Consider the following 24,251-nt stretch of genomic DNA (forward strand, 5'->3'; position numbering starts at 1 on the left):
TGAAAGTGTATCAAATGCTGCGACCACCGAAACGAGACAAGTCCTTCATCCTATTTCTGTTGTTGCTTTTTGCGCACGCTTTCGTTCTCGTGTTTGCCCCAGATGGTGGAGCGACAAGGGGAGCATCACAGAGTTGGAGAGTGTTCCAGAGAGAGAGAGAGGTAGAGAAGGGTCAGCAGGGGGGCAGGGGGGAGGACACTGTGGGCAAGAACAATTGCAAGGACATGTGCGATGGATGCTGACGTTGACGCCAATGGTGTCGGTAATGGAATGGCAATGGGGCAATGGGCGATGGGCGATGGGCGATGCTTAGGCCGCTGCCTGAGAGCCGGCTGCCGATGGGGTTGGAGAGAAGATGGATGTTCGAGTTTTTGGGCGAGGTTTTTGATGGTGGAGGGGGCGCAGCGGGGAAACCCCCGAAATGTATTCGCTTTGAATTATTCCAAAATATACAGCAGCATCATCCCAGCGCAGTGGGCAGCGACGCTGGCAGAGGCAGCAAAAAAGTTTGTCGGGTGGGTTTATGGTCGTGGCCGTGTGTGTCCTGTCCGCATACATATGTGCCTGCCTCTCTCTCTGTGTGTGTGTGTGTGTGTGTGTGTGTGTGTGTGTGTGTGACCGTATCCGTCCGTATATGGCATTCGTTTCGGTTAGTTTGGCGTACAGTTTTGTGAATTTGAATTAAATGTACATAGTTTTAGATTGCGTAATTCATTAGTACAGGCTGCAGCCTGATGCCAATAGTCACCCCAGCCTCACACACACTCTCACACACACATATACCCTCCCCACCACCCCCCTCTGGGGCAGTGTCAGCACACACGCACAGGGCCAATGATGAACGATGTGGTCGTATGTGGTTAACGTTGCCGGGGATTAGGAATCGTGTCTGGCCAAAGGGATGGGTACTTTTTTGCTGCTTCGAAGGCGAGCGAGAGAGAGAGAAGGGTTTTCGGGGATTTTCTTGGCTGATACTCGTAGGTGTGGAGAGTGGGTGGGGGCTGGCAGGAAGCTCCTTTCAATAGCCGGCGTTTCAGCATTTCTTTGGCGCAAGGCTTGATATGATCTTAGGATTTCCAAGGAGCTGAGGGGGAGCTAATCTTCATATGGAATGGTGGAAGCATCGCCAGGGGTTTACACTACAAGAAAGCCGGTTGAAATCCATTCCTATACGGATAGCACCTATCCCTTGGATAGTTCTGTTTGATATCTCTAAACTATTAAAATCAATTGATTTTTCAGTGCAGAAATAGTTCCGAGTTTCCTTTTGCGGTCGAGTCCAGCTGCTCTGCAAACAGAAAAGGGGAACAGCTCAAGAGTTGAGATGAATTGCTTCAGTCAGGAGGAGTTCCTTCGTTCCGCTCCGCTCTCATGGCATCCTGGCATCCTTCTGTCGACAGTCCCTTCCTGCTATCCATCCAACCATCCATCCATCCAACCATTCAACCATTCAACCATTCAACCATCCATCTATCTATCCATCTCTCCATCCATCCTTCCATCGAACACTTGCGCCGCACTATTTACGGTACAATTTATTACTTTATGAGCAGCGAACTACTCTCCCATCCCCCCCACCCCCCCATGCCCCCCACCCAGCCGCTCCTCCACACAGTGGGCCTTGCTTTGTTTACGGACCAACGATTGTATTTAACTTCATTGCGGATGGGGGTTGGGGGGCTGGGGGGTTGGGGCTTGGTCTGGGGGTGATGAGAGGACGGTTGGGCTGATGGGTCGGGCGTTGGGTGTGAATGAAATGCGATGGTAATGAATGTATGAATTTAGAACGCAACTGAAAACTGGCGAGACAGTCGGGCGAGATAGTTTTTGCCATGCCCCCCCCTCTACGCCCAGTCCTGCCCCTCGACCATCAGCAGCAGGCGATGCGGTGGCCGGATTGGGGAACGGGACTCCCGGACCTGGACAGGAAATGAGTAGAGGAAGTTTTAGTTTCATATTCGCACGGTTCGGCTGGGGTTCATGGTTGGTGGGGGGGGGTTTTGAAAGGGGTAGTGGGTTGTGGATGATGGACGAAGGCCTGGGCATGGGCGCTGGCGCTGCGGTTAAAAGGGGGGGGGGGCGGTGGCTGCCTCTACTTTATCTCTCTATCCCTCTCTGACACGCTTGGTTTGCTCCTCTTCTGTGCCTTTGTGTGTGTGTGTGTGTGTCTATGTCTGTGTTAGAAAGTTTGAATTGTATTGAAATTGTATTTTGTTAAAATTCATGTTTGTTATTGCTGTTTTTAGTCGTTCGTTCGCCTGTTGTTGTTGTTGTTGTTGTTGTTTAGTTGTCGTTGGCCAACCATTTTGTCGGCCTCTCTGGCCCTCTCTTTCTAGCCCCCATATCTCTTTCTTTCCCTCTCTAAATGTGTCTGTGTGTTGGATTGTGGCACTGGGCGTATGAGTAATTTCATTTCTCTCTCTCTCTCTCTCTGTCTCTCTCTCTCTCTTGCGTTTTTGCGTGTAATTTCTCGAACAAAAAACACACACAGAAACTAACAAAAAGTCTTTGTGTTTTTGGGTTCTGAATTTTCATAGATAGAATATGTTGGAAATTTAGGTGGAGTTTAGCGAGAACGATTGAAGCCGCTTGACGAAGAGTTTAAATCAAATAAATCCCTCCATGGCAGTGCTGAAATATGTATGTGAATATTTGCTTTCCAGGGGAGCATTGGGATACAGGGGAATGGGGGGAGGGGAGGGATCTTTGATGAATTCAATATCCAAGTGGGTCCAAATGAAAGCCATAAATGAACGGGCAACCCAATCGATTCGGTATTCGCTTCGGTCGCCTGGCAGTGCCGAAAAATTTCGTTTTTTCTTTCTCGCTCACTCTCTATTGGATTTTCTGGGCTTTGAGTGATTCGGAATGATCTGAATCGGACTGAAGAAAGGATTCGTTATTATCGAAAGCATTAGAGAGGCATGAGTATAGCTGTGATTATGTAAATACTGTGGATTCATGCAGGGTTGTACGTGGGGCTTGTTCTGTATGGTTTTCATTGATAGGAAAAGGCAAGCTGTTTAGCCCTACCTATATCTCCTAGTTATCATATTTTTCTTATCTACAACTTCTGGTAACTTCAAGAGATGCCGATGCAGATATATCTGTAGAAAAGGAAGTCAAATGTTTCCTCTTGGCCCCAAATTGGGTCAGTGCTGGACATTGAAAGACTGTGTGTGTGTGTGTGGGGAAGGCAAGGCATGGCAAATACATCATCGACACGTTCGACGGCATAACGAACTCCCTCCCCCTTATATCATGCCCCAAACTCCCGGGCTCCCCACCCATTCGGAAAGGGGGGGGAGGGGAGGGTTTCGATCGCACAAATTGCTCATTGCTGAGGAAATATTTGCAATAAATTTAGTTTATGGCGTCGGCTGTTGGCGCTCGAATGGCCGCCTGACTGACACCCTGACTGCCCCCAGCTGGCACCCTGACCTGCTCTCCAGTGTACCCCTCCACCCCCCACACACTCACACACACACAAACGCACATTTAACCTCGTTGTAGGTGGGCGGCTGTCAATGCCTAAATTATATGCGAATATGCTCATGTGTTGGTGGATACTTGGAAATATTAAAATGCAGACCTTACCCCCAACCCCATAGCTCCCAATTGTGGCCTGGTCAATGGAGGGCTGGCTGGCTGGCTGGCTGGTGGTTTATTGATGTAATATCCTTCAATTATTATGGATATTTGGCGCATTCCCGCACATCCGAAATTGTGATATATCATGGGGTAAAAGAGTTATGCGCTCTCTCTCGCTCTCTACCCCTATTCGGGGGTTGGGGCATGAACACGTGGCAGTGGGTGGAGGGGATGCCATATGCGAGCACCCTTAATTAACTGACCTCAAGCGGCATGTCAACCTAGGCAGCGGCAGAGGCAGCGCCAGTGGCAGCGGCAGCGGCCGGGGTCTGGCCCCACCCATTGGGATGCGAAGGACTCGACTCGACTCGACTCGACTCGAAAGATCTGAAGGAAATGAAATGCAAACAAATGCTCTGTCTTTCTGCGGATGTGTGTGTGCGTGGGTGGGTCGAAAGGATAGCGTCTCCGCTGAGTGGAAACCTCCCTTTAGTCGAGCAGGAGGTGGCACGGGGCACGGGCCAGCAACTACTTTCGCATGTGCGGCAATAATTCATCCATTAAAAGGGATATCAATGCGTCAGAGACAGGGCCGGGAGGCGGAGAAAGGCGGAGAGAGCGACAGAGAGCAGACCTCTCGACAAAAGGAAACTTGAAGATGCTGGATAGAGAGACGGACGGAGATGGATGCGCAAGGGCGGGGGGCGAGGGGTCAAATGGAAAAAGGCCGAGTGCCAGGCGAAGGACCTTCGTCTTCCGTTTGTAAAACCGCACGCACACACACATGGAAACCCCTAACCCAAAAAACCCCCTGCCCCGCCCCCCACATCACCTCCTGTTCCAGGCTATCAATAGAAGAACGAAACCCGAAGTCGCCCCGGCGCTGGTGATAAGCGAAAAATGCCGACAGATTGCAGTGGAAACCGAAACCCGAAGCCGGCCACGAAGCCACCAGCGAAGAAGGCGAAGCACTTCAAATGGACTCGGCTGCACTGAGAGAAACACCAAGAAGATTTAGCAACAAGTTTAGCCGGCTTTGGGAGGCTTTTTTAGAGGGTATTTTTATCAGCGAAAAATCTGGAAAATATGTTATAATTTTGAATATTCTAAACAAAGAACAATCCTAACTCCATGGAAACAATAGCTGAAGTTGTGTACGAGGAGAGCAAGCTATTCGTTGTTGCCGATGAGGATGAGGATGAAATCTTTATTCCAACTCCTGCTAATTTTACAACTCCTTCCACTCTTGGCACAGCCCATCCCTCATTCCAGGACTAAATATATTCCTTTTCTTTCTCTCAGTGTATTAGTCGTCACACACACATGGACATGGCCCAGCATCCATATGGATTTATGTAAATTCTATGCCCAAAAATGACCTTTTTCGTGAGGTAAGGTTTGGTTTACTTCGGGGGCGGGAGGGGCGGTGGCAGCAGGAAGGGTGGAAGAGAGAGAGAGTTGTGTCTTTGACTTTTGTAATATTTTCGTTAGAAATAAATTCGCATTTGAAACGGATTCGGATTCGGTAAACGAAATCCTTAAGCATACAAGCACACAATCACACAAGTGTGTGTGTGTGTGTGTAAGTGTTGCTGTGTGAGTGCGTCTCTATAGATGGATGCTTTGTTGCTATATACGACCACTTGAATTTAAAATACAACGTGGCAAAAAGGGCCGCCCAGAACGAGAGCCAGACCCAAAAGTCCAGACCCCAAAAACCGAACCGAAACATCCTCTCCCCCTCCCCTTCACTATAGACGAGAACAAACCCAATTCCACCACCAGCCAACGCCAAATAGTTTCGAGCAAAACTTTTGCATTTGTCCCTGTTCTCCCCCCCCCCCCCCCGCCACCCTCAACCACCCGTCCCTTGCTTGTGTGTGTGTGTGTGTGTGTGGGCTTAAGCTCAAGTAGAACAACAACTACATAGAATTTTGTTTAAATTTAATGTATTTTCTATGGCAAACACTTGTCCAGTCCCCCACTCCAAGGCACTCCTTCCAAGAGGGAGATACATGGATTTAGAGAGAGAGAGAGCGAGAGAGACGGGGATAGACATTCATACATACATAATAATAATGTTTTTTTCCATTTTCTATTCCCGAAAAACTGTGTGCAAAACAATTTCATTTGAAGTTTAAGCAGAAAATTAGAATTTTCAAGTGTTGCAAGTGTGGGGGGGGGGGAGGATACCCCCGTCCAGGACCCTGCCTGTCCGTTGTCCTTTGGGTTTTTGGGGATCTTCTCGTGTGTGTGTGGGTCTGTGCGCACAATGACATAATCCCTCATCTACATAAACATTAGAGCGGGAATTTAACTCAAAAGTTTTTAGTTTCGGTTTCGTTTTCGGTCCATCCCCCAATTCCATTCTCCCCCTGTGGGGTGTGTGGCCAAAATGTCTCCGGTTCTGGCACTTTTGCCACTTTGCCCCTCCCCCCCCCCCCCTGCCCCCTCCAATATGTACCATATATGCATATAGGCTGTGGCGTGCAGCAGATGGAGTTTTTGAAATTAATTTGATAACAATTTTTGTTTTGTTTAGTTTTTGGGCGTGCCATGGGGGCCGGCCAAAGGATTTCACAGCAAATATATAAATCTGAAAATTATCTGCCATAAATTTTTGCAGTGCAGGCAAAGAAGAGTAGGCAAAACTCTCGGTTTAAAGCCACTAGCCTCTCAAGAAGCTCCTTCCAAGCTCCAAGCTCCTCTTTAGATGACATAACCATGTCTTGGGCTGAACAGAGCAAAGATACAGATACATGCGACAGACGCACGCACTGCAAATGTATTTCCAATCATTTTACTCATTATCCCCGGACGGAAAAGTTTTGTGTCCGTGTTCGTATATCTACTTGAACATTTTCATGTCCTTCGCTCATTTGCAGCAGCTGTATGGAGGAGCCTGCGAGCGGGGAGCCCTAGGCGTGGACCCCCCCCCCACACACACACATAAGACTCTAAGGGGGGGAGGGGGGGACGGCGTGTTGGCGTTAATGGTTCTTGATGAAATGAAATAATGGGTGCGTTTATTCACGTAATGTATTTGTATTTGTTACAGCAACAACAGGCACTCGTACGCCATACATATTTACAATAATAACACAGCTCGTAAAATGAATAACTGAATGGAATGATTGAATGCCGGATGGAATGAAAGCGGCGCCCAGGCGACGGTGTCCGACAAAGGCAAAGGCAGAACCGAAGGCAAAGGCAAAGGCAAAACGCTTTTCGTTAGTTTTCATTATTTTTCCGCATTTAAGCGTATTTATTCCGTTGTTAATCGAATTTATTAAATGCAAACACGCCAACAAATAGAGAGCCAGGACGACTACACACGCACCTTGGTCCTTTGCTTCCTTTGCTTACTTCAACCCCCCCACCCTTCGGGATGGGTGCGTTTTGTTTGGCTTGAGAAATAATGTTTCTCGCAGGGCCAAAGAAGCCCCAGGAGCAGCAGGCTCAGAGCCCGAAGGCCTAACAGCTTTTTGGGCGCGTACGTCATTAAATGTCTCTATTGCCACGGACTTAAATCATCTGTGAACTGCCAGGAGGGTGGAAGAGATGTGTAAACCCCTTTGTGGGCAGGGCAGGACAGGACAGGGAAAATTTTAATTGGGATAGGGTTGAAGCACATACACGTCTTTGGCTGGCCCTTTTCCCTGCCCAAGTAAATCAATTTATTTGCCCTCTATCAATGCAAGTCACGACAAATGCAGTCAAAAGATTAAATCAGTTTGCCCAAATAAATAATATTTTTCGAATAAATCAACAGAGAAAGAAATGCGGCGGCGGCGAAATGCATTTCTGGCCACATATGGGTGCACCACCACCCCCCCCCCCTCGCCACTCCTCTCCTCTCCTCGTCGTACTCGTGTGTGTCTGGACCAGATGGCAAGAAACTTTGCGCATTAGCCCCAACGCCAAATGCCCAGCGACAGCGCCAGTCGGTCCAGCCAAGACGGGTCCCTGCCCTGCCCTGCCCCGTCGCCGGCTTCCGCTGTCCCTCAAACTTTTGCATTTGCTTTTGGCCAAGAAGCTAGCAACTGGCCTCATATGTCAATGATTTCTTTTGCCCCTCCCCCCTCTCTTACTTTTTGTTTGCTTTCTCTTCGCCCACGCCTGGCGGCGCCAACTGCAGCCGCGCGTTTCGCACCTAAGGGCGCTGCAAGTCCTGCCAGAAATGCCGTCTTCCGACTTCCCTTTGACTATCAGTCAGTATGCGCTTGGCAAGCAGCTAGCGGACAGGACAAGCCTCATATCAGGCCACAGAAAGGATCACCCTTGGTAGTTCTTATCCTTTCTTCTTACCGATTTGAAGTGCGCTTTCCGCCCGCCCACCCCCTTTGCTGTTATTATTTTGGCTGCCATTTATTTGCTGTCAATGTTTGGGCCGCCTCCAATCCACTCCCACCTGACGGCGACGCCACGCCGCCAGCCTGGGGCCACGTTAGCTGTCCCCCTGTCCCCCTGTCCCTCTGTCCCTTGTCCTTTGTCCGTTCTTTCTCTCTCTCTCTCTCGCTCCTACTCTTTTTTGTCTTCTTTGCTATCATTTTCATTTTAAAATGTCCTGAGCGAAGACGCCCCCTAGGAAGGGTCCAGCCCCGTTCGCCTCTCCTACATTTCTCCCTTGTTATTCTAGTCCTTTTTCCATGCCAAAAGACGTTTTCGGTCCAAGTTCTGGGCCTGGTCTGGAGCCACTTTATAAATGTTTCTGCAATGGATTTTTGCAAAGTAAACTTTTTCCGTCTTTTGTAGTTTTTGCCCCTCCTGTCGTTCCATCTGATTGTGAGAGTGTGTGACATTTGAGGGGGGCGGAGGGCCGATGGGGGGGCATGCGAGAAGTAAATATATTAAAATGCAAACCCAACTCATATTACGGGATGTGGGACTCTGGTGGGGGTGGACTCTCGAGTCCTTGCGCACACATGTGCGCAATTTCCAAGTCCGTTTTCGGCCATTGCCAAATGCCAGGCCCGGCCCGGCCAGGCCTGCCGCCTTCCAAATAAATCGAATGCACAAAAAAGCAATAAAACGAAATAAAATCTAAATATGTATGTCCATGTTCCATGTCCATGTGTGGGTGTGTCGCCCCCTTTTTTTTGCCCTTTGTGTGTGGGTGGACATACCGAAGGAGAGTCGAAAAAAAAACTTATCATTTTTATCATTGCGCAAAAGTTTATCCTTTTTGCTCGGGCCCGTTAATATTTTCGATTCGGATTTCCAAATGGCCAAGAGTCCAGCCGGTTGGCCGTTACCGCTGCTCGGAATTTCAAATGACTTTGGTCCAGAGACAGAGACAGCGAGGTAGAGTCGTGCCTGACCGAAGCGAAGCTTATTGAATGTTTATGCTTTATTAAATTTGATTTCTCCGAGCCCAGGACTCTCCTCTCTCCGAGCAGCTGTCTGACTAAACTGACCAAGTGCCGGCCAACATTTGTTGCAATGATCTATGTGCGCTGAATATTAAACGGGAGACCGGGCTTCCCGGCTTCCAGGACGGAACTGGCCAGAGTCCGAGGCTATTATCTTTTTAATGCTCGATAAATGCGACATTTGCGAGGCTGGACAAAGTGCCTGTCATGTGCTTAAGCAACACAAACAACAGCTCTGCGGATCCATATTTGTAACGCCTTCCCATCGAATGGTAATCATAATCACAATAACAGTAACAGGCCCTGCCCATAGTTCTGTCAATAGCAATACTATTGCTATTCCGGTAATAGCAATAATCATTTTTTGTTGTCCGTTATGTAGAACATTCGCACATACGTGAATGGGCGGTTGTGTACACTTATCCCCCACATCGGAATAGGTTTATAATCACACACCCTGTTCGAATGTCCCGGCCTAATGCGACACGTGCTTCGCGCATATTTCTTCAACGGGATATCGATATAGGCAGAGGAATAGGGCCGGCTTTGGACCAGCGACAGTTGGTTATGGACGTAATGATTGCCTCTTCCTCTTTAGCATCGAGTGCCTGCTAAATTGGGTGTATATCGTTATGGCCGTGTTATCGATAAATGGCCCCATCCGATTGCTCATTTGTGTGTTTCACTGCACTACTTATGCTACGACTTAGGTGGATAATAATTATATAAAACTTGTATACATGAATAAGGAATGCAAAAGGTTTCGATTATAACATATTCCACAATAAACCGATAACTATCGATAGCTCTTTGTCTTAGAATTTACATGGATTTTGTTTACAATTTGGATTAGGGGGATTTTGCTTATACTTTCATTATAATTTGTTTGCTGCCAATTGTTTTTTCGTATTTTTGCGTTTATCGGTTTATCGATTATTCTATAGTAAGTTACAAGTGATCTAATGTCTATAAATATGCAAATTATACGCGAAATTTGGTATATAACTCGCATTGTTCAATCGATAAATAAAAGGTCGATTAATCGATAACAAATTGTATTTTTGGTGTGTAAATGCCATATGCCTGGTTTATGCCAATTATTTGTATGTATTTATCATCTTTTTGTTTATGCCAATTGGTTTCTTTACAAAATTTCGTTCGATTAGCGGCTTATCGGTTTATCGATACACTGATAGCTAGTTACTATGCAACAAATGTCTAGCAAAATGCAAATCATATGCGAATGTCGCTCCGATCGATCGGTAAATCATACACAAGAGGCAAGTATTTTAGAATATTCGATCGAATAAAGTGTAAACGAATGGCAAGCTCATAATCGTAATCGTTATCGTAATCGTAATCGTAATCGTTCAAGTACAGTACTCACCGAAATCACTGCCCATTCCAGAGGGCCCAGGCAGCAGCCCGGGTATGCCCTGGAGGCCGAGGAATGCATTGGGGAACGAGTGCGAGCGCTGATTGTCGATGCCGTCGAGGGTGCCATCGTGCTGGCCATCGCCCCGGTCCGAGGGCTCCGTGTCGCTGCTGTTCGAGTCCTCGCCGGCACTTTGTCCGAGATCGTGTTTCTGCGCGACACCAGATATCGGACGGCGTGAGGGGCCCGTTCTGAATAGAGACGTGAGGGAGTCGAGACCTACCTGATTCGCCGCCTGCTGGCCGTTGCTGTTCTCCAGGGCCTGTCCCAGCAGGGACTCGCGCAGCTCCAGGTTGCGCTCCCGGTCCTTGGAGGTGTCGCGTCCGCTGCGGTTGCGCGTCAGCGGGTGCTGTCCGGCCACGGGAAACTCACGGTCGAGCAGCAGCCTCTCGGGGCTGATGCCGTGCTGGGCCCGGAAGAGATCGGCGCTCTTGATGCGCTTCTGCGGCGGCGGCGTGAGGTGGCTCTTGCGGCTCCCCTCCAGATCGCTCATGTCCCAGTGGTTGCTGCTGGCCTGAAACGATAATCGCGTGGGTTAGTGGGCGTCTGGAGTCGGGCCTACAGGTCTGGTGCAAGCGTTACTTTGCTGGGATTGGGTTCGTGTTTGGGTGTTCTTACGGGCGACGCTGCCGATGCCTTCAGCTCCTGGATGGCGGGCGTGCCACTGCCGCTTCCTCCACTCTGGCCCTGGCCCTGTCCCTGTGCCTGGCTGCTGCTGTTGGCGTTGGCTGTGGCAGCTGCCGCTGCTGCCACGGCAGCGGTGAGGGAGGCTGCCGCTGCTGCTGCCGCCGCGGCCGCTGCGGCACTCGAAGCCGGCACTGAGGCTGGGGCCTGGGGCGTGCTGAAGGGTGAGCCGTGACTGCTGTTGAGTGCCCCGCTGTTGCTGCCACTGCCGCTGCCGCTGCCGCTGCCGCTGCTGATGTTGCTGTTGTTCAGGATCTGTGTCTGGGCCTGCGGCAGATAGCTGCTGATCTTGTTGTGGCTGCTGCTCTCCGACAGGTTGTTGTTGTGGCTACTGCTGATGTTGTTGTTGTGGCTGCTGCTGCTGCTGTGCGAGAGGGCGGCGGAGAGGGCCTTGGCATAGGGATAGCCCCCATTGACATCCGCCAGTCCGCGGATCTGCAGCAGATGCGCAGTCTTCAGGAAGTCGGGCAACTGTTCGTGACTGACATTCACCTCGCCGTTGTACATAAAGCTGGGGGTTAGAGAGGAAGATTAGACGGTATTCAGAAGGGAATGAACAGGCTGAAGGCCTGCCTCTAGGAACACCCAAGGACAGGGGACTTTGAATGAATAGAAAAGGCAGAAAACCCCTCCTTTTGGGTTCATCTACCAATCTACTATATATTCCTAGGGTTTTAGGTCTATATTCCCTGATTCTTAGGGTAGGACGCTCACCTCAATAGATTCTCGACATCGTCGCTCCGCACATCCCGCAGTATGACAATGGGATGCTCGCAGGGATTGGCCTTGAGCAGTTTGCGAAAGTAGGGACTGCAGGCGCTGAGCACCACCTTGTGGGCGGTGAAGGAGCGCTCGTCGCAGGCCAGGGTCACGTCCACGAAGTCCTCCTCGTCGCGCAGGTGCCGGAACGAGCTGAGTATCGAGGTCTGGAAGTCGTTCCATTTGAGGGCGTAGTGCTGCTGTTGCTGTTGTTGCTGCTGTTGTTGTTGGTGGTGGAGATGGTGCTGGTGCTGGGCCAGACCCAGGGCGGATGGGGGCGGTGTGGCTGGGGAGAGGGCGGAGCCGGTGGCCGCCATGGAGAGTGCGGAAAGCGCGTGGCCCGAGGATGAGGAGGTCGCCGGTGGCGGTGGCTCCATTTTCACCACGCCCGCGTTGTTGTTCTCCGCCGTCTGCAGCTGTGTGGATTCGGTCATTTAAGTGGACCGGCTCTGGACCTGCTCCCGGGATCTGTGCGTGCCAAAACGGGGCGACGGGGCGACAGGGGGGGAGTGGGGCTTTGGTCTTAATGGACTCGCGCGATGCGTCTTCTTTTGTGGCTAATTCCTCGGCTCCGATTGAATGTCTATTGTTGTGGCCCTTTTGTCGAGATTCGCAAATATTTACTTAGCCAACGAGAGAGAGAGAGAGAGAGAGAGAGAGACTCCTCAGTGTCTCCTCTGTGTATCCGTGGATGTCTGCTCTCCTGTTCCTGGCCTGCTGCTAATTTGGCGAAAGTTGCGGCAATCTCAGGCGGCCCTTGTCCATTTTCACCGGACTCTGCTTGCCGCCGCCGTGGCCATAGACGGAGCTGGTAATGATGGTAGGAGCTGCAAGAGAAATGGGGGGATACAAAAACTATAAGTCCAGTGGCGGTACAATTGCTGTGGCAGGTGGCAGGTGGCGGCCAGAGCCAATCATTAAATATTATTACCAATTATTCATACATAAGCAGCGGGACCGGGTCTCCGCTGCGGTGTCTAATGGAATCATTAATTACACGAACCGAAGTCCGGCCACCACTTGTCGGGGCATTAGACGCAAATCAATTTAATTTAACGTCTAAGCGTTTACAAGCCACACAATGCTCCACTCCACGAACCTCCACGAACCTCCGCGAACCTCCGCGAATGAGGAGAAAAACCCAAAGCAATTGTACAAGATCATTAGAAGAGCCCCGGCAATCCATCCATCTTCGAGTGGCTTCTGAGCGGAACCCAAAAACCTGATCGATGTACCACCATCAAAATATTTATAAACGCATTCATCTCTCTCTCTCCCTCCCTCTCTGGGATCTACGACTATGACGATTACGATTACGATTACCATTACCGATCTTTTGCAATCGTATCTCGGGGAGGCGGAAACTCTTTTCCTGCAATTGGCGCCTGCATCCCCCCACCCCACAAAGATCATGTTCGGCCCTACCAAGGGGCACTCCACTCTGACTCAGTCCCTCGCTGCTTGATTAATGATTCTGGTGCTTGAGACCCGATTATGACCATCACTTGCCTGGCCGTGACTAAGGCACTATTGAACAGAGGCCGGACGGCAGTGCAGTCATCCCGTTTGGCAACAGGGCCTGCTTGTTGCCGGGGATTACATTGATCTGGTTTAGTCAGCAGAGAAGGGGATGGGCTAGAGAGCTGGGGCTTACATTTCAGCTATCAAAGTATTCTGTGACCTTTTTTTTGAGGAGTTTGGATATGTAGTACAGCTCCAGACTTAAGGTTAAGCCTTAAAAGCTTATAACTAAGGCTTAGATGCATCTTTTAACAGAAAGCTAGAGATAGTTGAAAGAGATATGTGTAGGTAGATACACCTTTATGGGCACTGATCTAGGGAATGACTCTTCAGCGCTCAGGCAAAAAGGGGATGCAAAGAATCTTGGCATAAATGAAAGGATACAGGGTCCACCTACAGGCAGGCATGGCTAAAACGCTCAAGAGAGCGGCTGAGATCGCATAGAGCCTGGAGCCAGCTCAAAAGCCAGCCTGAAATGGCATACCAAAGAAATGTATGGCCGTTACTCTTCTTCACAGTTCAATCGATTGGATACACGCCTGGCTCAACATTAGACAGATTTAGAGGCACACCTAAACCCTTTCCAAATAGTCTCGAAAAACCCATCGGAAGTAGGGACTTGCTCAAAAGTAGACCTATTTTATTTGTTGTTTAATAGTTATTTTTACGGTTTCTACATCACTACGAATTTGGCTGCCACATGGGGGTTGATGGGGGCCCCTTTGACAGTGCCCAGTGCTGCGTGTGTTTTTCGTTTGCGCTAATTTATGAAGTAACCCAAAACAATTTCATCATAACACATTTGCTGGCAATTATTTCGTTTATTGAAAAAACATTCGCATCGCATAAATTCGGTGCGGGGCGGGGAGGGGAGGGGATAGCAGGGGGCCATAACTAACGAAAGCCAAGAACCCACCGACGAAAATAAAACAACAACAGCAGTAGATACACGTACGTTCCGGCTTGGTAACCGACAAAAAATATTTTTTTAAGGGGGCGGGTTCACATGTAATCAGAGGAAGGATATTGGGTGTGGGGGTGGGTGTGCTAGATACCCGTGCTACGTGTGTGGGTGGGGAGGGAGGGGGGATGCAACAAACGCAGCAATTGCCGAATGCAATGCCCTGCCACACTTCAAAATGTTCCAAAATGGCTGCAAAACTGCCTAAAAACCGAACATTTTAGCAAAACAAAAATCTATTTGGCAACAAAACGTGGACGGGGGGCATAGCCCGCACTTGTTTAGTCGGTTGAGGGGGTTGTGGGGGACTTGGATATCCGCGTAACATAATAACAAATAAATGTAAATGATAATGGTAAATAAAAAACGAATTACTAAACAACACACAATCATCGGCAAATACACACAGATACATGTGTGTGCACATATCTAGATACATAGATACTATATAACGATCCATACATATGACTGTACAAACACGCACATTCGAAAGGGGCTGGGGTGGCGTCTACAACGGCTGTTGGCCATGAGCACAATCAAATTGGCACTAACTATTTGTAGTACAGCCCCGTCGGTTCCGGCAAGGAATTGGGTGTATCTGGTTAGGGAAAAGGTTTGCCTTCATTACTACAGTAGGAGCTATCTATTCGTAGGTCTTTTATGAGGGTTCGGTTGAGGGAAGAGCTGGGCTTGAGCACTCTTTCGGGGTATAAACACAGCCATGAAGATATATATTCTCTATCTCTATCTCTACTATAACTTTTGAGTCCCCAGCTGTTTCAAGAGCTCTTCCTTATGTATCCAATAGGTCTACTTTTGAGCACGTCCTTACCTCCGTTGGTTTTTCGAGATTTACTTCATTTCGAGACTATTTTGGAAAGGTTTATGGCAGGATAAATCTGTCAAATGTTGAGCTAAGAGTGTTCAGTGCACTCCCTTTGACCCAGAGAAGAGTAACGGCCATACATTTCTTTGGTACGCCATTTTAGGCTGGCTTTAGAGCTGGGTCCAGGCTCTTCTCGAATGCGGCTGTCTTCTGTGCTGTATCTACTGCTGTTTGAAGAGCTTCCGCATTTGTATCCCATTAATTAATCAATTTTCCAGGAGAAAAGCTAATTTTTAAAAGCCCAATTTTATTGTAATATTTTCTACAATTTTTTAAACGCAAAAAGGTACATTTTCTCCTCATTTTCCAACCAAAATTCCCTCCAAAATCCTTGCAAAGAGTATCTCAAGGTCTCCACTCGCCACACGGCTCATAGTTACTTGTTATTTTTGGGTAAATTGATACGGCGCCTTGGTGAGTGAACCGAAAGTAAAGTATCTGGGCAAATACTTTACCCTCCCCCCTCCTAGCCCTTTCCGCCCCCTCATGTGTACATACGTTCCGAGGGACGGGGGGAAAACCCGCCCGCTATGATGATGATTGTTATTTTTACGATTTGCATTTGGAGTTGTCAAAAAGGGAGCTTCGAATGCGTGATACAAGTCTGTAGTTTTCTTGCGAGTCCCTCCTTTTCGTGGGCTCCATCATTACTTTTATCTTTACAGTTATGTTTATATCGTTTATGACTCCATATTGTAACGCCCAACGGGGGAAGGGGAGGTGGGGAACACGCAGGAAATGGGATATTGACTCAAAAGCTTGGGATGGTGTATCCGTATCCCCCCCCATAAATGTGACCAATTATCTGGCAGATAATTTCCAATTTGTTACCATTCTGTGGATAATTTGTTATGCTCCTGATTAGTTTTGGACACACACAAAATCTCGATTAAATGTTGGTCATTGTCGCCGGTCGCCGGACGGCCGCGCCGGGCACAAAATGTCAAATCGAATTATAGTATATAGATTGTCAGCAATGGACGTTTAAGCAGCCCCCCCCCCCCCTACCACCCCCCCAAATGCAAAAAGGGTCTCTCTCCATCTCCCTCTATCTCTTGGGGGGAGGAGAGGAGTGGCTTGGGGGGGCTGCTATGCAGGCAAATTAGTTAAAAACCAATTAAAATCGCTCATCCGCCGTGTTTTACGGCATGCGGGGGCATACCCTCGTACATTGGATAATTCGTATGTACTCGTATCTGTATTTATATCTTTCTCATGCACATATATATATGTATATGTTTAGAGCGGAATATTCTAAAAATCCAAATTAGAATGTCAATAAAATGGCTCGTTTTTTGTTTTTGTTTTAATGAAATAATTAATTAGATTTTGCACATCAACAATCTAACACGCATTTGCTGGCCGAACGCAAAACCAACATACAGCATATACAGATACATATCTATGTATTTATGTTCGCACCTACGTATGTATATATGTATATATGTACTTCTGTGTGTACATATGTATCTCTAGCTATTTGTAGGCCTTCTGGCTGGAGATGTGCGTGAATCGTGAGTGCGGAGCGTGACTGTGGTTTCTGGTGGGAAGGAATATCCTTCAAAGGTGTGGAAAATAAAGCAGAAGTGTGGCTTAAAAAGGGGTTAGGGGTCATATTATTCAATCTTCGATACCATTGAAGATAGAGAAGCGAAATCTCATCGATCGAGAATCATATTTTTTGTCACTTTCTTTGAATTTTGCATTGGAAATACATACTCGGAAATATTCAATTTAAATTTAATATTTTATTAATTTACATTTACGATTTTTTAAATTTAAATATTACATTTATTTCATTTAAATTTAATATTTATTTAATTTAATTAAATATTAAATTTGTTAAATTTAATATTTATTTAATTTAAATTTAAAATGATTTAAATTCTTTTTTCATATATTTTTTCCAGTTTTAGTTTACCTTTTTCTTTGAACTCTTTGGGCATGGGATGAAGAGCCAAGAAGTTGGGGGATTCTATGGAAATTTTCGGTTTCATTGAATGCAAGGGAATTCTGTTAAAATCTTTGCCTTTCTTCCAGCGTTTCATAGCCAAAATATACCGAAATATACACCTTATTTGATGATGTATTTCTCTTTATTCCTATAACAATCCATACTTTCTCCAAACAAAACCCCTCGATAAACCTTCCCAAGTGCGACGGGCTCCAAGCCAGCCTGGCAGCCGCCTCTACCTAACCTATCCCATCGATAATCACGCACCCATCCCTAGCACTCCACACACTCACATCCCTATATACACTCCTACAAAACCATACATATCGCTGTACAGCCATCATAGTTGAATTTAGTTGTCGGACACCATTTTGTTTAGGCTATGCCTGGCCCCCCAACCACACTCCCCCCTACCACACTTCTACCTAGTGGCTCTTTTTCAGAATTTGCATACGTTTCCATCCAGACATTTTCCATTTTACTTATTATTGAACCGAAATCGTTCGAAATCTATTCCATGCCGTTTTTGTGTGTGTTTTTGGGGTCTCGCAGCGCGATTTGTTCGATTTTCAATTATTTAAATGGTTTTATTTTTGTTCGCCACACACACACACGCACACACACACGTATTCTCATTTGCATTTTCGCCCAAAAACAGGTCCCACAGACCCACCACGAAAGTCTTTTTCACTCCACCTTCAGGCCCAGGCCCTCCCATAGATGGACACGCATCAAAGTGCCACTCAATGGCAGAAAAACTAAAAAACTGAGACGGAGATGGAACGACTTTTCCTAATTGCCTTCGAGAATTTAAATTGAGACATGAAATTGAATAATTCAAAATAATTAGCAGCCAGGCAAGAGCCCCAAGACACAGTCCTCTCACTGGAGAGGAGTCCCCCCCTAGTCCCAGTCCCCGTCACAGTCGCAGTCACAGTCGCAGTCTGGTCGCTGTAATTGCATTAATGATTTTGACAAATGACCGTCGCCAAAGTCGCCTTTGACTTGGATGATGCCTCTCTCGGTGTCTCTCTGACGCGAGAATTACATTATGTTTTGGGGAAAAATCAATCAAGGTGGAGAAAGAGAGCGGGCGGGTATCGTTGTCACACTCGGCCTGGCTTAGGTCCCGGCCACGATCCACTAGCAGCAGCCGCTAATTAAACTAATTGAGTAATTTCAGAAATTCAGAAATTAAATGAGCAAATAAAAAATACCAATCGAGAGGGGAAACAGGTATAATCCGACCAAGTATATACCCAATACTCACAGGAAAGAGGGGTATGGGCCTTGGCCCGCCCAATATACCCTTCCAAGAGGGTAACCCAAGCAAAATATACGAGCATTTGAAGCGCAATAATCGCAATCGAAACTTAAACCTGAAATCTAGATGGGCGGATCGTCATTCGTGAGATGCGTGGAGGCTATTACTCAGGGAGGCAGATCTGATCTGGCGGGGCACGGATAGTGCAATGCGTTTTTATTGGCACCCACTAGCCGGCTGGCAGGGATGGGGCAACCTGTCCTAATTAATTTCCAACTTAGACGAAATGGCTCTCTTAATGGGGCGAGTCCGCTGATAGCCATCTCAATGGGCCGCAATTAGCCCGGAGCTGGAGCTGGAGCTGCCGCTAGTTTCGCATGGCCAAGAAATGTGTTGCCAAATTTATGCAAATGCCGTCACTCACGAGAGTTTTTCAACTTTCTTTTGGTGCGGCACACACCGAAAGATACAACTAGTAGATGGGATGGATGGGATGGATGGGATGTCAATGAACTGTCGTATACAATAAAAATGGTTAATATTGAAGAAAAAGAAAGAAACAAAACTAAAGCGTAGAAGAAGAAATTAAAGATACAAAGATACAGATACACAGAGAATCGATCTGGCATTGGCTGGGGGAAGAAAAAAAAAAAGCTGGACACAAACAAACTAAATGGTATTTGAAATTTACATAAACTGGCCATAAATTAAATTAGCCAGCGACGGCTAAAGTATCTAACAGATACAAGATGCAGGCCAACACCAACTCCAGCAACAGCTCATCATTATTTTGGAATACAATTAACACAAAGAGAAAGCAACTACAAGAATGTGTCCGCATCTGAGAGATACAGATACACATACTGGCATTAAATTTCCCTCAGGTATGCCCCGAAAAACTTTCGGTATTGAATAGCAATAAAAAAGCACACACGAGAAGCGGGAGAGATCAGTGGAGCTACAGATACATATGTATCTACGGTATGTATCTGCAGCTGTAAGTGTGTGCCTCATAACATTTAATTCATTGTTCCCCTAGATTTTATGTACTTATTATGTATTCCATTTTGTAGTTTTCGTTTTTCGAGAGAGATCCGATACGATCCGATCTGACGCTGTAAAGTGCTCTCTTGGCCATGGCTCAAAGGGGGAAAACAACGCGTATTGGCCAAGTTGTGCGTGGCGCGTTGGTTGTCATTAAATTTGCGTTTATTTCATTGGTTAACTTGTTTCCTTTTCGTCTCTCTCTCTCTCCGCTCCGCTCCTCTTTGTTTTCTATTTCTATTTGCGCTGGCAGCTCTCTCGCTCTTGCTCTAGCAATGTATCTGCCTGCCTCTCCCTCTCTCTCTCTGTTTGTCTCTTTTTCTGCCTGTTCGCTTTCAATGTTTTATTTAATGATCGTGTTTACATAGTTAGCCCATCTCCTGCGCCCACGGAACTCCATTGAAATTAAACCTGATACAGATACAGATACAAATGCAGATACAGATACATATGTGGGTAAATCAATTATACTCGCAGATACACAAGCGGATACTGCGCCACAGATTTTACGATTATAATCCCAGAGAAACTATCTCTCAGAGAAGTAGAGGGGGACTTGGGGATCTGAGAGGTGGCTGTCTCAATAGAATTGAAAGCAATCATTGCAAGGGGTCTGTGGTTAGATTAAGCGAATAACTTGTCTAATGGAATTAACATTTATTAGCACACATTATGGAAAATATATTTAATACTCGATTTAAAAAAAAAAGATAAATTTGTATTTTGGAATAAAAAATGATCACAGTAAAGATACCATTATGTCAGGTACTATTATATAATTATCGATTAAGTCGGTGCATTGAAAACTACTAAAATTTGAGATTTTCTTTGCAAAAAAAATGTACGGATCAAATTTGTATTTTGCACTATATTTTCTTCCCATTTAAATATTAAATATTTTTTAATTTTTTGAATTTTACATTTAATTTTACTTTATTTTAATTTATTTTTTTAATTCAAAGGTATTAGGATTGTATTTTATTTATTTAATTTAATTTTATTTATTTAAAATTCTCAAAAAGTAGAACCATGAAATTAAAGAAAAACTAACCCCAAGACTCCATAAATAATCTTAGTTTATTAAGATACAAGATACTTTTTTGCACAAATCCAGATACAGTTCAAACTTTCAAAGTTTCTATTGACTTTTAAGACATTACAGACCCCATAAGGAATGAGGAATGGCAATACCTGAGGAACGGTAGGATGTCCCCAAGGTATTCAACGATGATCATTTTGGGAAAAAAGGTTATTGGTAATGCCTTCAAACTTCAATTGTGGAAACCTTGATAGAAGATATTTTCCTTCTACAAATACCAGTTTCCCAGTCCTCAGAACCCACCCCAAGAACCCCAAGATCTGCTCAGATACTACTATATTTACACATGCCCAAGCTGTGCAGCGGTAGGTTCCTTTTTGGAGGCCATCCAGCTGCTGGATCGATATGCGACCATTGGCGACTGCTGCGGTGGACAGGTTAATTATAACATTAACCGACTGACAACTGGTCAAACGCTGATGCCATGGGAGCTGGCAGCAAGCAATCGAAGTATCTACAGAAAGAACACCCCCACACACACACACACTCTTGTAGCGTCGCTGGTGATTTGTGAAGCGGAAGGTGTTTGTTGCCATCCGCATCCAAATATACTTTTCCCACACTACCCCGAGAGCGTGCGAGAGAGCCACAGAGAGGTGTCCGTACAGTCCGGTCCAGTTTGTATAGCTCCCCCGCCTGGCTCTGGGTCGCGGGGCGGTACGGTACTCGTCGTTCGGGGCACAATCAATTCCATATGACATTATTAGGTGGCTCGTTGGATGTTGTTGTTGTTGTTGCTGTTGTTGCTATTATGTCATAATTTTAGGAAAAAAGTGAAGCGCTCAACCAAAATAAATTAAAAATTGCTTTCATGCTTGAATTGTTTGGGGATGTTGGGGTTCGATGTGTGGGGGGTTCTCCGATACGCTGCCGGCGAATCTTGGCCATGTGAAGCGGACTTCATTACCCGGCAATATCCAAATATAAAGCCACAGACCCGTTGTCGTTTGGATCGATCCCTCACTTTGTATCGTACGTATCTCATGGATACACACACAGACAGCCACCCGGCTGCCCGGCTACCCGGCTCCCAAGTGTTTATGGTCGATTGGAAGTTTATAATGGATAATATGCTGCTGCCTCTGCCCCTGCCCCTCTTCTCTCTCAAATTCAAATTCAAATTTAGAACGCGGAATGAATGAAGTGCGCAATATTCAATTAAAGTCATTATTACGAGTAATTTCCATTCGCTGGCGATCCCAAGCAATTGCCATTGATTGTTCGATAGAATCGATTGGATCCGGGGCAGATCGGTGGATCGATGGATCGGTGGATCGCTGGATCGGTAAGTAATCCCACACAGCCCCCCACACACTAATTGATATTCGAGTGCGAGGGGCAGCTGCTGCATTCGCATCTCATGGATGGATCCACCGAGAGAGAGATAGATCTTCGGACACCGGAAAAATTCATCAATTTTCAATTTGTATGTATTAAGGCGAACGTCCCCCGTCCCCCGTCCCCCGCCCACCGCTACACCGCCCACTACTCGCAGATCTGCCCCATGGTCTAAGCATAATGAGGCATTATGCAAAAAAGTCCCCGTACTCGTAGGTTTGTTTTTTTTTCGTCGCTAATGAAGAGGCCACATACGGGACGTCTTTATTAAAAGTAATTAAGTCATTGTAATTGTCATTTGACGAATGATCTGAGAGGTGGATGAAGCGGTAGGGGTGGTGGTGGGGGGCGGGTGGTGGCCTAGGGTGAGTGGGGTGGGAAATTAAGGCCTCAGGTCGGGTCTGGCAGATCCATCACACTGACAAAGCCAAAGCCAAAGAATTTGACAGTTCTATATTAGAGGGGATGTATTTTTGTGTCCAAGAACCTGATGGAAGGACTAAGAGCAGGTTTAAGGAACCATTCAGGGACATTCTCTCAATATTTGAAGGTATTTCCGTTTCAGAGAGATTTTTGGCTAGGTTTATCTCGAAAAAAGGTCCTTTATCGATGCAAAAAATCGTAATTTATCTTGGCTTCTTCTATGGAATCATGAGGTTTATTTAATCCGTTTAAAACCTCAATTGACTGCTAAATAAATGGAAGAATATACTCTCTCCAAGTAAATATAAACCCGATGAGAGGAGAGATACCCCCAAATGGAGTTATTCCAAAAGTTCTTCAAAGTCCCCAGAAATCTCCGCACAATGGAACTCTTTTAGGGAGAGCTTTTCATACGAAATAGAACCACCAACCAGTAACGAGACCTCATGCTACGGTTTTCATCTCCTACCCTGCCCCTGCCCCATCTTCCATCTCCCTCTTTGTCCCTCCCTTCTCGGCGTCATTGAAGTAAGTAATAATTGTATCTAAATTTGTACGCAGAACATTTGAATCTTAATAAAATTTATAGTTATGACGAAAATATCTGCCTCGTCTGCTCGGCCTCCCTCTCCCTCTCTCTCGCTCTCTCTTTCTGTGTGGCTGTGGCAGCTTTAAAAGCATTTTTAACCAGAGACCCAACCCAACAGAAATTGAACTCAAGTGCAGACAATTGAAGCTCCTCAGAGGAGAACATTTTTGGACTGTGCGCCAGAGGCATAGCCTTTGAAGCTTGTACGTGTGTGTGTGTGTGCCTCAGTGTGTGTGTGTATCGAAATATTTTTGATTTTGATTTCAATTCTCTCTATTTCATTTTTTGCACAAGCGGCTATTAACCAATGCAAAAAAAAGAGGTCTGTAGCCGCTGGTCAGCGGAATTGGTCGAGTACTCGCGCCATTTGGTTAATTGATTTCATCATTTGTCGGGGCATATACCCCTTACCCCCCTCGAAGATCTATCCCAGGCTAGTCCACCCCATGTGAGTGCCTCCTGAGGGGTCTCTTTCCTGTTTTGGATGGTCTTAGAGAGGGTATTATCGAAGAAAAGACATTTTTTTGGTACACGATTTTTTCAGGGTGGATTTTGGATCTTTAAATCTTTGTTAAAATGCAAAAACAAATAGGATCCTTAACCTAAATGAAACTTTCATAGAAATATAGTTTTTTTAAAGACTACTTTTATTTCTATGCGAAAACCGATCCTTTATCAGTTTAATTCAAAAATAATGTAGTATTTATTCCCTATTTATTCCGTATTTATTCCGTATTTATTCCGTATTAATTCCGTACTTATTCCTGATCTATTTCTTATTTATTCCCTATTTATTTAGCATTCCATTGTGCAAGAGTATCTGGGACTTCGTTAACCAAAACCATGGCTTTTTCTCTCCAATTCGAATTTATTCTTTATTGTTTCCAACTGGACGTAAATCTGTCTCCAAGCCCGAGACAGGGGACCATCACAATTACGCCAAATTAAAAGTTATATTGCGTCGCTCTTTGATTCTATTAAGAATGTTAACCGGGGGGGCACTCGGGGGAAGGGAATGCCAACTCGTTCAGATATTTAACAATATTAAGAAGCATTTCAATTGCGCCGCATTCAATTAGCGAATTGATTTGCCAGTCGTGGAGCCCCCCTGGAGATAAACTCTCCCTATTTCTATTCGTAAATATCTACCCCGTCTATGTAGTAGGCATATATTTGAATGGTACTTACTGTACTTCTTTCTTCGAAGCAGGTTTTCTCGTTTTTTCTACTGCAGGAGTTTTTCCTTCGGTTCCAGCTGCAATTTAAATTGATTCTGATTCTGGTATTTCTGCTGCAGCTTCAGTCTGTAACAAAAGATACAAAAAAAATAT

At 46.2% G+C, this 24,251-nt stretch overlaps 1 protein-coding gene across 5 annotated transcripts in view; it reads right to left on the reverse strand.

Moving 5' to 3' along the window:
- The window catches only part of LOC108161857 (protein abrupt), a 76,195-nt gene that overhangs the window by 15,676 nt on the left and 36,268 nt on the right, over positions 1 to 24,251 (reverse strand). For 3 of the 5 annotated variants that reach the window (XM_017296228.1, XM_033392931.1, XM_033392930.1), the window contains 5 exons: positions 24,109 to 24,224; positions 11,797 to 12,668; positions 10,981 to 11,593; positions 10,622 to 10,912; positions 10,351 to 10,549 (listed from right to left, as the gene is read on the reverse strand). In XM_017296228.1, coding sequence (XP_017151717.1) covers positions 10,351 to 10,549; positions 10,622 to 10,912; positions 10,981 to 11,593; positions 11,797 to 12,275 — 1,582 coding nt within the window. In that variant the 5' untranslated portion in view covers positions 12,276 to 12,668; positions 24,109 to 24,224. The remainder of the gene's footprint in view (positions 1 to 10,350; positions 10,550 to 10,621; positions 10,913 to 10,980; positions 11,594 to 11,796; positions 12,669 to 24,108; positions 24,225 to 24,251) is intronic. The other 2 variants (XM_017296229.1, XM_033392932.1) reach the window with 1 other exon arrangement.

Source organism: Drosophila miranda, chromosome 4, assembly GCF_003369915.1.
Source record: "Drosophila miranda strain MSH22 chromosome 4, D.miranda_PacBio2.1, whole genome shotgun sequence".
Classification (NCBI taxonomy): domain Eukaryota; kingdom Metazoa; phylum Arthropoda; class Insecta; order Diptera; family Drosophilidae; genus Drosophila; species Drosophila miranda.